At 42.2% G+C, this 11,982-nt stretch overlaps 1 protein-coding gene across 2 annotated transcripts; it reads right to left on the bottom strand.

The window, feature by feature from the left end:
• Window positions 1–545: 545 nt before the first annotated feature.
• Window positions 546–10,673, bottom strand: si:dkey-185m8.2 (uncharacterized). 2 transcript variants are annotated; one of them, XM_020711710.3, is made up of 3 exons: window positions 10,472–10,673; window positions 9,459–10,283; window positions 546–5,924 (listed from the first exon to the last, which is right to left on the bottom strand). In XM_020711710.3, the coding sequence occupies exons 1-3, from the start codon at window positions 10,518–10,520 to the stop codon at window positions 646–648; spliced, it is 6,153 nt and encodes a 2,050-aa protein (XP_020567369.1). In that variant the 5' UTR covers window positions 10,521–10,673; the 3' UTR covers window positions 546–645. The 2 variants fall into 2 exon arrangements, with proteins under 2 accessions (XP_020567369.1, XP_011485887.2); XM_011487585.4 differs by having other exon boundaries at window positions 9,459–10,235; window positions 10,472–10,641.
• Between the last annotated feature and the right edge of the window lie 1,309 nt (window positions 10,674–11,982).

Raw genomic sequence — 11,982 nt, 5'->3', positions numbered from 1 at the left:
TGACTTGCAGCCGTGATGCCTTTGCTGCCCTGGGAGTAAAATCTACACTGACTCAAGGTCGCCATCTTGTGGGAAAAGTATGAAATGCTACAGAAAAAAGGATAGATGTGGCTTAATGCAATTTTTGTACATGTGAAATCATAATATATATATTTACATGATAGATAGATAGATAGATAGATAGATAGATAGATAGATAGATAGATAGATAGATAGATAGATAGATAGATAGATAGATAGATAGATAGATAGATAGATAGATAGATAGATAGATAGATAGATAGATAGATAGATAGATAGATAGATAGATAGATAGATAGATAGATAGATAGATAGATAGATAGATAGATAGATAGATAGATAGATAGATAAATATTAGCTGACTGAAAGCACTAAACACGATATTATATATGTTGAGTATGTTTCAATTATTTTGTCTGTTGCTATGTAAAATCTTAAATTTCTGTTTTTTTAAATGCTGAAGCAAATTTTATTTCTGTCTTTTTGTATGCAATTTTGTGTTTAAGTAATTAGAAAGTGAGAAATTCTCCACTTGAATGTAATTTTATTGTTCAGATTTTTTCACACACACACAAAGAAAGACATGATTGTTTTTTGTTAAATTCTACTATAGTCATTGTAGCTTCAAAAAAACGACCTTTTACTATTTAGAGCTACTAAATGGTCAACTTTCTCAAATAATGCTTCAATCCTGCAGTTGTCTCTCCTGCTGGTCAGTACATGATACCGCCCCTCACACTTCTCCACCAGCCCCGCCAGATCCCCGTTCCTCAGGATGTGCTGCTCTGCACTTTCCCCTAGAAGTTCCCCCCATGTGAAAAGAACCAGAGTCCTAGGCCACATGTGCTCCCCGAGCATGCTCATGTGCTCCTCCACAGCTCTTCTGTACTTCTGTGTGCAGGTGAGGAAGGCAGGCACGAGGAGGAAGATTACATCTGGGTGGCAGCGTGAGAAGCAGTCCAGAACGATCTTGCTCTGAGATGAGCTAATCATTTCGGGTCCGTCTCGCCACCTTAGACCGTGTGGTTCTGCAATGACCAGGCGTCTCCCAGCTATTTGACCTCTCCAAGGCCTGAGTGAGGAACCATCTACGTTGGATGCTTCTCCTCCTAGCATATTGAGTCCTGTAAAGGATCTGTTAGACCAGGTCTCCCCCAAAAGCATCACCCTTAACTCCAGCTCTAAGTGGTTTGTGTTGTCTTTGGAACTCCCAGGAATCAAATTAAATCTTCCTCTACTTTTTTCAGACTTCTCCGCTTCCTGCAGTGTTTCAACGTGACAGCTGTTGCTCTCTACAGCTGGCGATTCTTGTTTCATTCTTTCATCTGTGATACCTTCTCCATCCTCTCCTTTTCCTTCTGTCCCACTGACCTCTTGGTACATCAGAGTGAGGTGACCTTGTGAGTTCTCTGCAGCTGGCAGATAAACAGAATCCAAATCATCATCCATGCTGCATCTTCCTCTGCCGTCCAACTCTTCCTCCCGTTCCCTGAGATTCTTCTCCCAAACGCTCATTTTTTTGAGTGACTCCTTCAAGTTTGTCTCTTTGACATGAAGTTCCTCCTTCAGCAAAGCCAGGTCTCTGTGCATCCCTCCCAGCTCCTGCATCGTGCAGCTCACATGCTTGTTCTGGACCTGCAGTTCCGACTTCCAGCTGAGCAGCTCTTGCTCTTCATTTTTCAGGAGGCACTCCCGATCTTTTAACTCCTTCTCTTGGTTTTTCAGTTCTTTGACTTTCTTCTGAAGATCTTGCCCGTGAGAGTTGAGTTCTCTCTGTTTACTCTCTAAACCATTAAGTAAGCTCTCCAGCTTTTTTTCCATTTTTTCCACATTTTGCGCTCGTAGGTTCACGTCTTGCTCGTATTTATCTTTTTCCTCTTGCTCTTTTTCTCGCATCTCCAGGGAAACCTGGAGCTCTTGAAGCGTTTGCTTTTGAGCTTTCAACTGCATTTGCATCTGAACAAGTTTTTCCTCTTTTCCATGTAGATCCTTTTTGCTTTTTTTAAGTTCTTCTTCATACCTACTCAGATCTTGATTCCTGTCTTCAACTGCTTGCTCTCGTCTCATTAATTCTTTGTTGATCTCATCAGATGTGCCTCTCTTCTGATCCTCACCGTCAAAGTGCCTTCTCAGCTCATTCATATCTGTCTCTTTTTCATCTTTCATTCTTTCTAACTCTGCTTGTAGCTTTTCAATGGTTTCCTTTGCTGTCCAAATCTCAGACTCCTTTCTTTGAACAATATCTTCCATTTTTTGCAGTTTTTCCTCACTTTCCCTCAGCTGTGCCTGAACCTCATCTTCACTCTGCTTCTTCAGCTTCTCACACTTCATTCTAAAGTTGTCTGCTTCTTTTTTCATTTTCTCATTTTGTTCCAGCAGTTCTTTTACGATCTTTTGGCTTTCTTCATATTTCTCATTAGCGACCTGAACATTTTTCCGGTTTTCCTCCTCCAAATGAAATATCTTTGTATCCTTCTCTCTCTGGAGGGCATGTTTTTCATCATTTTTTCTGGCAATCTCCTTTTCATACTCCTCTATCATGCTGGTCATCTCTTTGTCCATTTTGTTGGTGAGCTCCTTCAGCTCTGTTTTTGTTTGCTCGATTAACAGCCTCAGATGACTTATCTCGTTTTCGTTCTGTTTGTCTTTTTGCCTCAAGTTTTCAAGTGCTCTGTCTTTTTCCTTCAGTTTTTCAACTATTTCCGCATCTTTTATCTTTTCCCACTCTGCATGATTTTGCTGCAACTCAATAATTTGGGCAGTAGTTTTTTCGTTGCTCTCCCTCAGCTCTTTTATTTTGTCAGAGTGGTTTTCACACAGGTTTTTCAACTCGTCAATCTCACTATTTGCCTGTGCAAGAAGACTTTGAGCTTGATTAACTTCTTTTGTCTTTTTGTCAATGACTGAGATCAGCTTGTTGATCTCATTTGCTTCCTTCTCATCTTTCTTCTTCAACTCTTCCCAACATCTGCTCTCCTGTAAAGCAGCCTTCTGCTTGAGACTTTCAATCTCTTGATCTTTCTCTTTTAGTTTTTTCTCCATGCTGTTTATTAGCTGCTGTTTTACTTCTTCAGTTTGTCGTTCATCTGCCTCTTTCTTCTGGTTTAGTTTAATCTCCTCCTCTTTTCTTTGCAGGATCTCATTAGTGGCCTTTATGTGCTGCTTTAACTTTTCGGTCTCTCTGCTGTTTTCTTCCAGAATTTGCTGCATTTGCTTCTTTCGGTTGGAGTCATTTCTGTCATTTTCTTCTTTTATCTTCTGCAGCTTTTCCTCCAGCTCTTTAAGTAGCTCCTTCATTTCTTCCACCTCTCTTTTCTTTTCCTCTAGATTGTTTTCCATGCATCTCCTGTGATCCAAAAGAGCACATTCTTTCTCCATCTTTTCTCGCAGCTCTTGCTTCATCTCCTCGATGATTTTTTCTTTGTCTTTTAGCTCTCGATCGACTGCTTGAGTATTGTTCTGAAGATCTTTCTCTCTTTCTTCCCTTTGCAGCATTTTGACTCTCATGTCTTTGATACATTCTTTCATTGCTGCAATCTCTCTGTCTTTATCCTCCGTCTTTTGCTCCATTTCCGTCTTGTATGCCATACTCTCTTTGACCCTCTTCTCCATTTCTGTTTGAAGTTGACCTCTCAATTCCTGTGTCAGCATTTCGCTCTGCTTCAGTTTGTGCAGCAAATGTGTCCTTTCCAGCTTTATCTCTTCCATTTCTTCTGCATGCTTTTGTTGCAAGTCACTTATCAGTCTTTGTCTTTCCTGCAGATGTTCACTTGTTTGTTTTGCGAGCTGTTGTTTCAGGTCTTCTGTATCTCTTTGCCTGTCTTGCTCCAAGCCTCTTAATTTTTCGGCACACAGCTCTTTGACCCTTGCAACATCCTCATCTCTCTGTTTTATCGATTTAACCACTTCCTCCTGGCGTTCAGCTTCTCTTGCCTTAAGCATTTCATTTTTTGCTTTTATTTCTTCTTGTTGCTTCAATTTTAAAGCTTCTATCTCTCTGTTTTTCATTAGGATAACCTCTTCTTTGTCATTTTTGTAGTTGAGATGAATCATCTCCTTCTCTTTGTCGTTCTCCAGCTGTTTTGCTTCAATATGTAGAAGATGCTTCTGTTCCAATGCAGCCACTTCTCTTGCTTTTGCCTCCACATGTTCAGAGTTTTCCTTTTGAAACTGTTCCTTCAGCTCTGCCATCTCCCTCTGCTGTTCTTGTTGGAGGATCTTAAATCTTTGTTCCAGTTCCAGTTTCATTTTTTCCATTTCAGCTGCTTTTTCTTTTAATTTGTCTTTATTTTCCTGCTGCTCAGCTTTCTGTGCCTCCATAAGTTTTTCAATTCGAGTCATACTTCTGACCATCTCCTCTTGATGTTGCTGCTTCATAGCTGTCATTTGGGTGTCTCTGTCATCCATCTCTTTGTCATACTGCAGTTTCATCTTCTCAAGTTTTCTCTTTTCCTGTAGTTTCATATCTTCTAGAATTTTTTGCTTTTCATCTGAGGCTTTCTTTTTCAGTCCTTCTTGCTCCTCATCCTTTTGAAGTAATTTTGCATTCATCTCTTGTTTCAGTTTTTCCTCCCTTTCAGCCATTTCTCTGTTTTTTTCTTGCTCTTTTCTCTCAAGACGTTCATCATTGAGTATCTTATTCTGCTCCAACTTTGTTTCCAAGGATTCCAGCTTTTTGGTCAAATCTGTTTTCTCTTTTTTGAGCAGCTCCACAATTTCTGTCAGCTTTTCCGTTTGTTTTCTCCTTTCTTCCTCCTTTTGTTTTCTCAGATGTTCCTGTTTCACACAGGTACGTTCAAGATCCAGGAGCTTGAGCTGCTGCTCCTCCGTCCTCTCTTTTAACTCCTCAATCTCTCTATCTTTCAGCTCCAGGTTCAGCGTCATCCTGTGTTTTTCCTGTTGACTCTGATTTAGAGCGATGTGGGTTCTCTCATTTTCCAGGCTCAGATCCTGAATTTCTCTTTCTCTGTCTTCTGTCAGCCATCTCATCCTCTCCTCGAGTTCGCAGATGTCATTCTTCGTTCCACATACCCTCTTGTCGTCATCTTCTTCTTCTTCCTCTCGCTGAATGTCCGCCTTACCTGGGGACTTGACTTTTTTCTTTCGGTCGAAAAACCACCGCATGCTCTTCACCTCCCTTTCTCTCATTTTCTTCAACTCTGCCTCCTGGCGAAGCATCTTTTCTGTCATCTCCTTGAGGCGCTGGTTGAACTTTTCATTCCTCCGTTGGCTTAAATCCCTCACTTCCTGAACCAAACCAGAGAATGCCTCACATCTGTTCTTGGTGGCCATCTTCTCCACTTTCTCCAGGAGCCCATGCACGTTGGCAGAGCCTCCTCTTCCTCCTCCTTCTCCACCACTGAGGACATGATACCTGCCCCTGCACTTCTCCAGCAGCCACTGAAGATCCCGGCCCCCACCCTGGATGTGTTGCTCGATATCCACCCCGTGTCGCAACTGATCGCTGTGGGTGAACAGCAGGATTGTGTGCCTCCAAACACCCTCTCCCAGAAGCTCCAGGTGCTCCCTAATGTGTCCTGTTGTCACCAGGGTGTCCACTCTCAGAGTCAGTAGCAGCGCATGAGGACCAGGAGGGCACAAAGCCACACTGCACACAATCTCTCTCTTGATCCTCTCCTGTGTGGCACCAGCAACCCCAGCTTCCCAACCTGGTGTGTCCACCAAAGTCACCAGGCGCATGGCCACCTCTGCCTGCTGACGAACACACTCCTCTGTTGCTGTTGCTGCTTGAAAGAGGCCCAGTTTTCCGAGGATGGTGTTCCCAGCGGTACTCTTTCCTGTTTCCCGTTCCCCCAGGAGAACCAATCGGATTTCTGGGAGGCGACGAAGAGCTTTGGAGAAAGACTGGTGGGCATCAAGTTCAGAACCTTGAGGACCATCATCTGCAGGAAAAACAAAAGAAACCAACTTTACTTACTGCATATATAGTTTAATTTCCATGGTACTTGCTTGAGCCTCAATTAGCATAAATAACTTAATTAAAACTCTGTGGCACTGACCAACTCCTCAGCAACTGCATTTGTATAATGGAAGCCCGGGCTTTTTTGACAGGTAACTTCAGATCATTGTTGCATTGTTGGTCTGCTCTCTCTTATGACAAAAGTTCTTCGTGTTCAGGTCAGGTGACTTTGCTGGCCAGCAAAAGAAAATAACACAACAGTAATTGAACCACCTTTTGGTGCCTTTGGCAGTGTGGTTACAGAACAAGTCCTCCTGGAAATTAAAATTAACATCTCCATACACCTTGTTAGCAGAGAGCAGCATGAAGTGCTCTACAAGTTATGCTAAATGACTGGATTGAATGTGGATTTTCTTTTAATTCAATTTTATTTCAATTAAATTCCATTTTATCAATGTAGCCCAATATTAAAACCATAGTCATCTCAATGAGCTTCATACGGTAATTGTTTAAGAACATGAAATCATAAAGAACATAAAGTCATAGAATTCAATAGGCAATGGCTAAACTAAACTAAACAGACTAAGCTAAACTGGGCATCCCTTGCCTCCGGCCAACACATGAAGAGTAAAAATCACAAGAATGTTTAAAAAAGAAAGCAAGTTTCTAGTCCATTCCTGTGGCGAGTTATGATTTTTTAAAGAAATAACCGAAATGTGCAATTCCCCCACTAGGGGGAGCAAAGGGAAAAGCTTAAAGGCCCGTACACACCGGGACGAATATTCGCTAGCGTTTTTCGCCAGCGTTTTTCGCCACGTTTTTTTTGTTCACACCCAGGCGATTTTCGCTGACGATGAGCCAAGCGAACATGCAATTTCATTCCCTGATGTTAGATGGCGCTTAATGTAAAACAGAAATACCCCCTGTACACAAGGTGGCGCTGCGCAACTTTACGATTCTCAAAGTCGCTTTTCATTCAGAAGAAGAGAGCAAGTATTTACGCGCTTGTCAGAATCAAACAAAGAAAACATGAATATTTCCAACACCAGTAGCTCTAGCTCCAGTTCCAGCGATGAAGAAATTATTGTTCTGTAGAATGATGAAAGACGGCGGAAAAGACGTCGATTTTGGGTACATCCCATAGTTACGGGAAGAGAAGAACATGGGGAGTTTTATCGACTGGTACAAGAGCTGAAAAAGTATCATGGGCGCTTTCGGGGATATTTTAGAATGTCCGTCAGTGAGTGCATCTTTTTCGTCTTATTTCTTCGCGGCAGTGTAGACGCTATACTTGGCGTATATCTTCTTTGCCGTGACGTATGTGTACTCAGCAAGACAGTTTTGTGTTTGAGCGCCCCCAAGTTGTGTTTTACTGTAACTTCAGAAGCTCCAGACACGTGTGCAAAAGCGCCATTCTCATTGGTCGTATAGTTTTTGACGTGGCGCGTCAAACCAAAAAGACGAACCCGAGGCGTTTTTTAAAAAGTGACGCTTTTATGCGTGGCGTTTTTCGCGTTGGTGTGCACACTCACATTGGTGCCCTTTGTTTAGTCACGAGGCGTTAAACGTCGGCGAATATCACACGAAATTTGTCCCTGTGTGTCCGGGCCTTAACAGTTGAAACAACATAACTCTGCATTTGCCAAAAACGAAACCTAACAGCTCTGTTTCTGGGTAGGCAGTAGTTTGGTTCCCTGTGAGCCTCACCACTGAAGGATGATCAGTAGTGACACCCTAATAACCAAAATGTTGTCAAAAAGAAAAAAAAAGGTTGAAGTGAAGTCCTGAGCTTTCCAGGAAAATTGAAAGCGTTTCATTTGTTCACAGAGCTGAATGCAAACCTGCATGCTTGGTATGTCATCAACAGGTTCTCCAAGAACATACCATTCAGCCCCACTATTAGACTCTCCACAAAGAAAAGTTTCACCATTTGCAGTTAAGAAAAAATAGATTTAGCAACTATTAGCTGGACCGATAAATAACCATCTGGATTTACTGCAGCCGTGACGTCAGTGATGGAGCAGTGACACCTAGCTACCTCATTGCAGACAAGTTGGAGCAAACATCCAAATCATTTTCTGATGGTGAACTTATTGAAAAATGCTGCAGGCTGCAGAAGTCTTGTTCCCAAAAAGCAGTCGACCTTAAACATGAGTCTGTCAAGAATTACGATCAGATCCAACATCTCTGAGGAAACATGGGCAGCCATATGAAGGAATCTAGTCATTTATTGTATTTTCAGTCACTATTGATGAAAGCACCAACATCACAGATATGTACAGCTGTGCATGTTTATTAGAGGTGATGAAGAGATGTCACAGTGGAGTTTCTTGAATTGATGGACACAACAACAACTGATGACATAGTCAGCTCTCTAGTTACTGTGCCGGACAATGTTGAAGTGAGCTGGTCACATGAAGTAATTTTGGTCACTGATGGCGCTTCCATCAAAGGTCAGGAAGAAGGCAGGTGTTGCCACAAAATTCAGGCAGAAACCAGAAAAAGATTCTTATAATAATGAATGATAATAATAATGGACATTTCATTGTGTTTTGCACACTTGAATGACAGTAAATATGTTTCTGCAAATGTGTTTCTGATTTGAATCCTGATATTGACGGTCTTGTGAAGTTTCAGGAGAGAAAGGAGGTTAACTCCAAACTCTGTTCACAAATGTTTGCAAGTTTAATTTAGTGTAATTTTGTCATTGTTTGGACATTTACCTTTTAGGAAGATGTTTCATTTTTTTCTGTAGCCCCTCTTGAATTTATTATAAGGATTGCTTCAGTGTCAGATTTAAAATATTCAATCTGTATAAAATTGAATAAACCAATATTTTTTAAAGTGAAATTAATTTCATTTAAGATCCATTGGCCTCTTTGAATAAACGTGTAATTAGAAATGATTCGGCTACCATGTTGGTTGAGGCATGTTTTCCAATTGGGTAAAAAAACAAGAATAAAGCTGTTGTTTTGCCTTTACGCTACTGGTCCGGCCCAGTTGAGATCAGACGGGTTGAATGTGGCCCCCGAGCCAAAATGAGTTTGACACCCCTGCCTTAGACCCTCCTTCTCGGTACATCAGAAAACACAGTGGACCAACATCAGTAGATGACATGGCCCCTCACTTACTGACTGCTAAAATTTTGAAACAAGTGACTTGATGCACAGCAACAGCAGAAGTAATTAGAGGCTAAAGTATTAAATAAATCCTAAGCGTGACTATATCCCTTTGGAGAATGGGTCGTGAGCAATGGGTCTTCTTTACCATTGACCAACATTCCCATTTGTTTTCTAAGAAAAACATTTAAGTTGTTTTAAAAAATATGCTTAAAACTTTAGGGGCGGGTAAAATAGTCACTATTCAAAACTCAATACATAAGGACAACTTGATGTTATCGTGAAAAGTTTAATTCAGACCATTTGTGGGTTCTCCACTGTGGCTGTCTTCAAAGGGCTTTGTTGTATGAGCCCGTCATGATGTCATAGACATAGTATGAAACAATGAAAAAACTTACTCATTAAAGCAGCTTTGATTGTCCCCCTCTGCATCTGCGCCTCCATCTGCCTCTGCTTCTTCCTCCTCTCTCTGGCTCTCCTCCTTCCATCTGCCTCCAGGCCCAGCAAAAGATTATTATGGAGTCCTAAGTAATTCTGTCCATCCTTCATTCCAATGACCATCATCTCCAGCTTCCTTATCAACTCTTTCACTTGTGTCCCATCTCCTTTGTTGCGGTTATTCACAACATGGTATCTGCCGCCACACTTCTGGAGGAGTTTTTGTAGTCCTGAGCCACTGGAAAGAATTCGCTGCTCCATGGTTCCCAGACCTAGTTCATCTCCTCTGGTGAACAGCACCAGAGTATGGTCCCACACCCCTTCTCCTAGAGGCTCCAGGTGCTCCTCTATCTCCCTGATGTAGTCATCTGGGATGGAAGCACAGGACCGAACAACTAGCAGCACAGCATGAGGTCCAGGAGGACAGAGCGACATGCTACGCAGTGTTTCTCTTTTCACCCAGTTGGGTGTGCGATTCAGAGAGTAGTACCACTCCCATCCAGGTGTGTCCACCACCGTAACTTTTCTCCCCCCGACATCACCCCGCCTTTTCACACACTCCTCCGTAGGCCTCCCGCTCTCAAATCCTCCTACACCTCCTAGGATTGTATTGCCTGCAGCACTTTTGCCAGCTCCCTTCCGACCCAGCAGGACCAGTCTAAGTTCTGGGAGAGATGATGGGACACTTGGGGAGGCAGGTGAGCGAGGGGCATCCATGGTGGCCTGCAGACTCTCATCTGTGAAGAAAGGAAGAAGTGCTTCCTCAGTGCATCGCACCGGATAAGCTGGATGACACAAGTACAGAAGAGTATGAGTAATGCAGCATGCAAGCTTAGTTAGTACAGCTAAACACACCATTTACAAAATCTGAAATTCTCACCTTTTGTTAACAATGTAAATACACATTAACTTCATTGAAGTTACATTTTTTAAACTGTTGCACTTAAATACACAAAATCTCCTCTGAACTCACCATCATTTGCTGGCGTGGCCTGACTGCAGCTCTCATCTGTAGAGTCCATCACGCCTCCGTTCACTTTCTTCCCCTTGCCACTCTTCCTCTTTTTAGTTCCTGCATGTGTTTTAAAAAGAAGAATTTCAACACAGCCACTGAAAAAGACACAATGTGGTGATAGGTTGAATCGAAACGAGGATCTGCACAAAAGTGAACACGAAGAGTCGCACACTTCCTCTGTCACATGACTCCTGTGGTTTGCTAGCAAGCTCTCACCGAAGACAGGAAGTTACCCGCTGGCACAGTGACTTTTCTTAAAATGATTGCAGAAACATTTTTTAAAGCATCCACAGATACAAATGCTTGCTGCAGTCATGCATGCAGGCAGAGGCTTCACATAGGAATTGTAATGAGAAAACTTGTGTGCGTGCAATGTTGGAAGTGTAATTTCTATAACTGCATTGCTTCTTACACTTAACTGCTACCCTGTGGTAAATGTGTAGAACGTGTACACCACCCACAGAAAAAGCTGAAACAACTGAGTCTCACTAAAAGCACTCAGTAGTTTAAGAATTAACATGCAATCATTCAGAAATTAATCAAACGTGTAGAACAGTGCAGAATCAAGAGTAAACTGATATGGGACATTTGCTTGTATTGGAGAACATAATGACAGAACATTGCCCTCTAGTACATTTATCTGAGCAGGAAAATGTGTCATATGGTTCATAAACTTTCTATAACTTACTGTATTAGTTTGGTGATCTTATACTGATTGTCCTTTTTAGAAAACGGAAACAGTGATTGACATCTAAACTGAAATACATTCAGTGAATGATCTGCATTCGTGTTGTCAGTTTTGGCATTTTTGATGGTGACTTTGCAGGCACAAATTGCTTTAGGCATATTTAAGGCAAGCTTGGGTTCGGTTCGGCAGTTTTTACCTCCTTATTGAAATACGCTTCAACCAGAGACATGCGGTCAGGGGACGCAGTGCCCCACCTTTCATCATCCTGAGAGGTCTGTAGTCTCTACAGCTTGTGCTGGAGGGCTGGCGCGGGGGCCCATCTCGGGGAAGCCCGTCTTCGCCAGATGGGCTGCCTATTTGCACCTGGGGCTGGGATCACCTCTTCTCTTGCCTTGGGACAGGGGGCCTCTTGGGGCCCACGGTTGCTCCTGGTGACACCCTCCATGGCTGCTGGGTCGAGGGGGGGGGTCTTAGGAAGTGGGGGTCCTATAGCAATGGGGGGTTTATACAAATACACACCGAGTGTCTTAGAAGATCTATAACCCCCTGTTGTAACAGTAAATTTTGTCGAACACAAGAGGCTTTCAGCTTCTATCTGTCTGCTCAACTGTTGGACAGGACAACTTAGAAAAAGGAAAAAAAGAAAAGTATTTAACTTCACTTCACTTAATAAAGACATTCCACTTTTGTCCATGATAAAATGTTATACCAGAATTCAGAGGGTACCACAGTATTTGATTGTTTTGGGATTTTTTTCTTTGTAATTTTTTTTTGGATTGTT

Source organism: Oryzias latipes, chromosome 18, assembly GCF_053564925.1.
Source record: "Oryzias latipes strain Hd-rR chromosome 18, Olatipes_Hd-rR_3.1".
Lineage (NCBI taxonomy): Eukaryota > Metazoa > Chordata > Actinopteri > Beloniformes > Adrianichthyidae > Oryzias > Oryzias latipes.
Note: the sequence above shows the minus strand (reverse complement) of the source record. Positions and strands in the feature narration are given on the sequence as shown.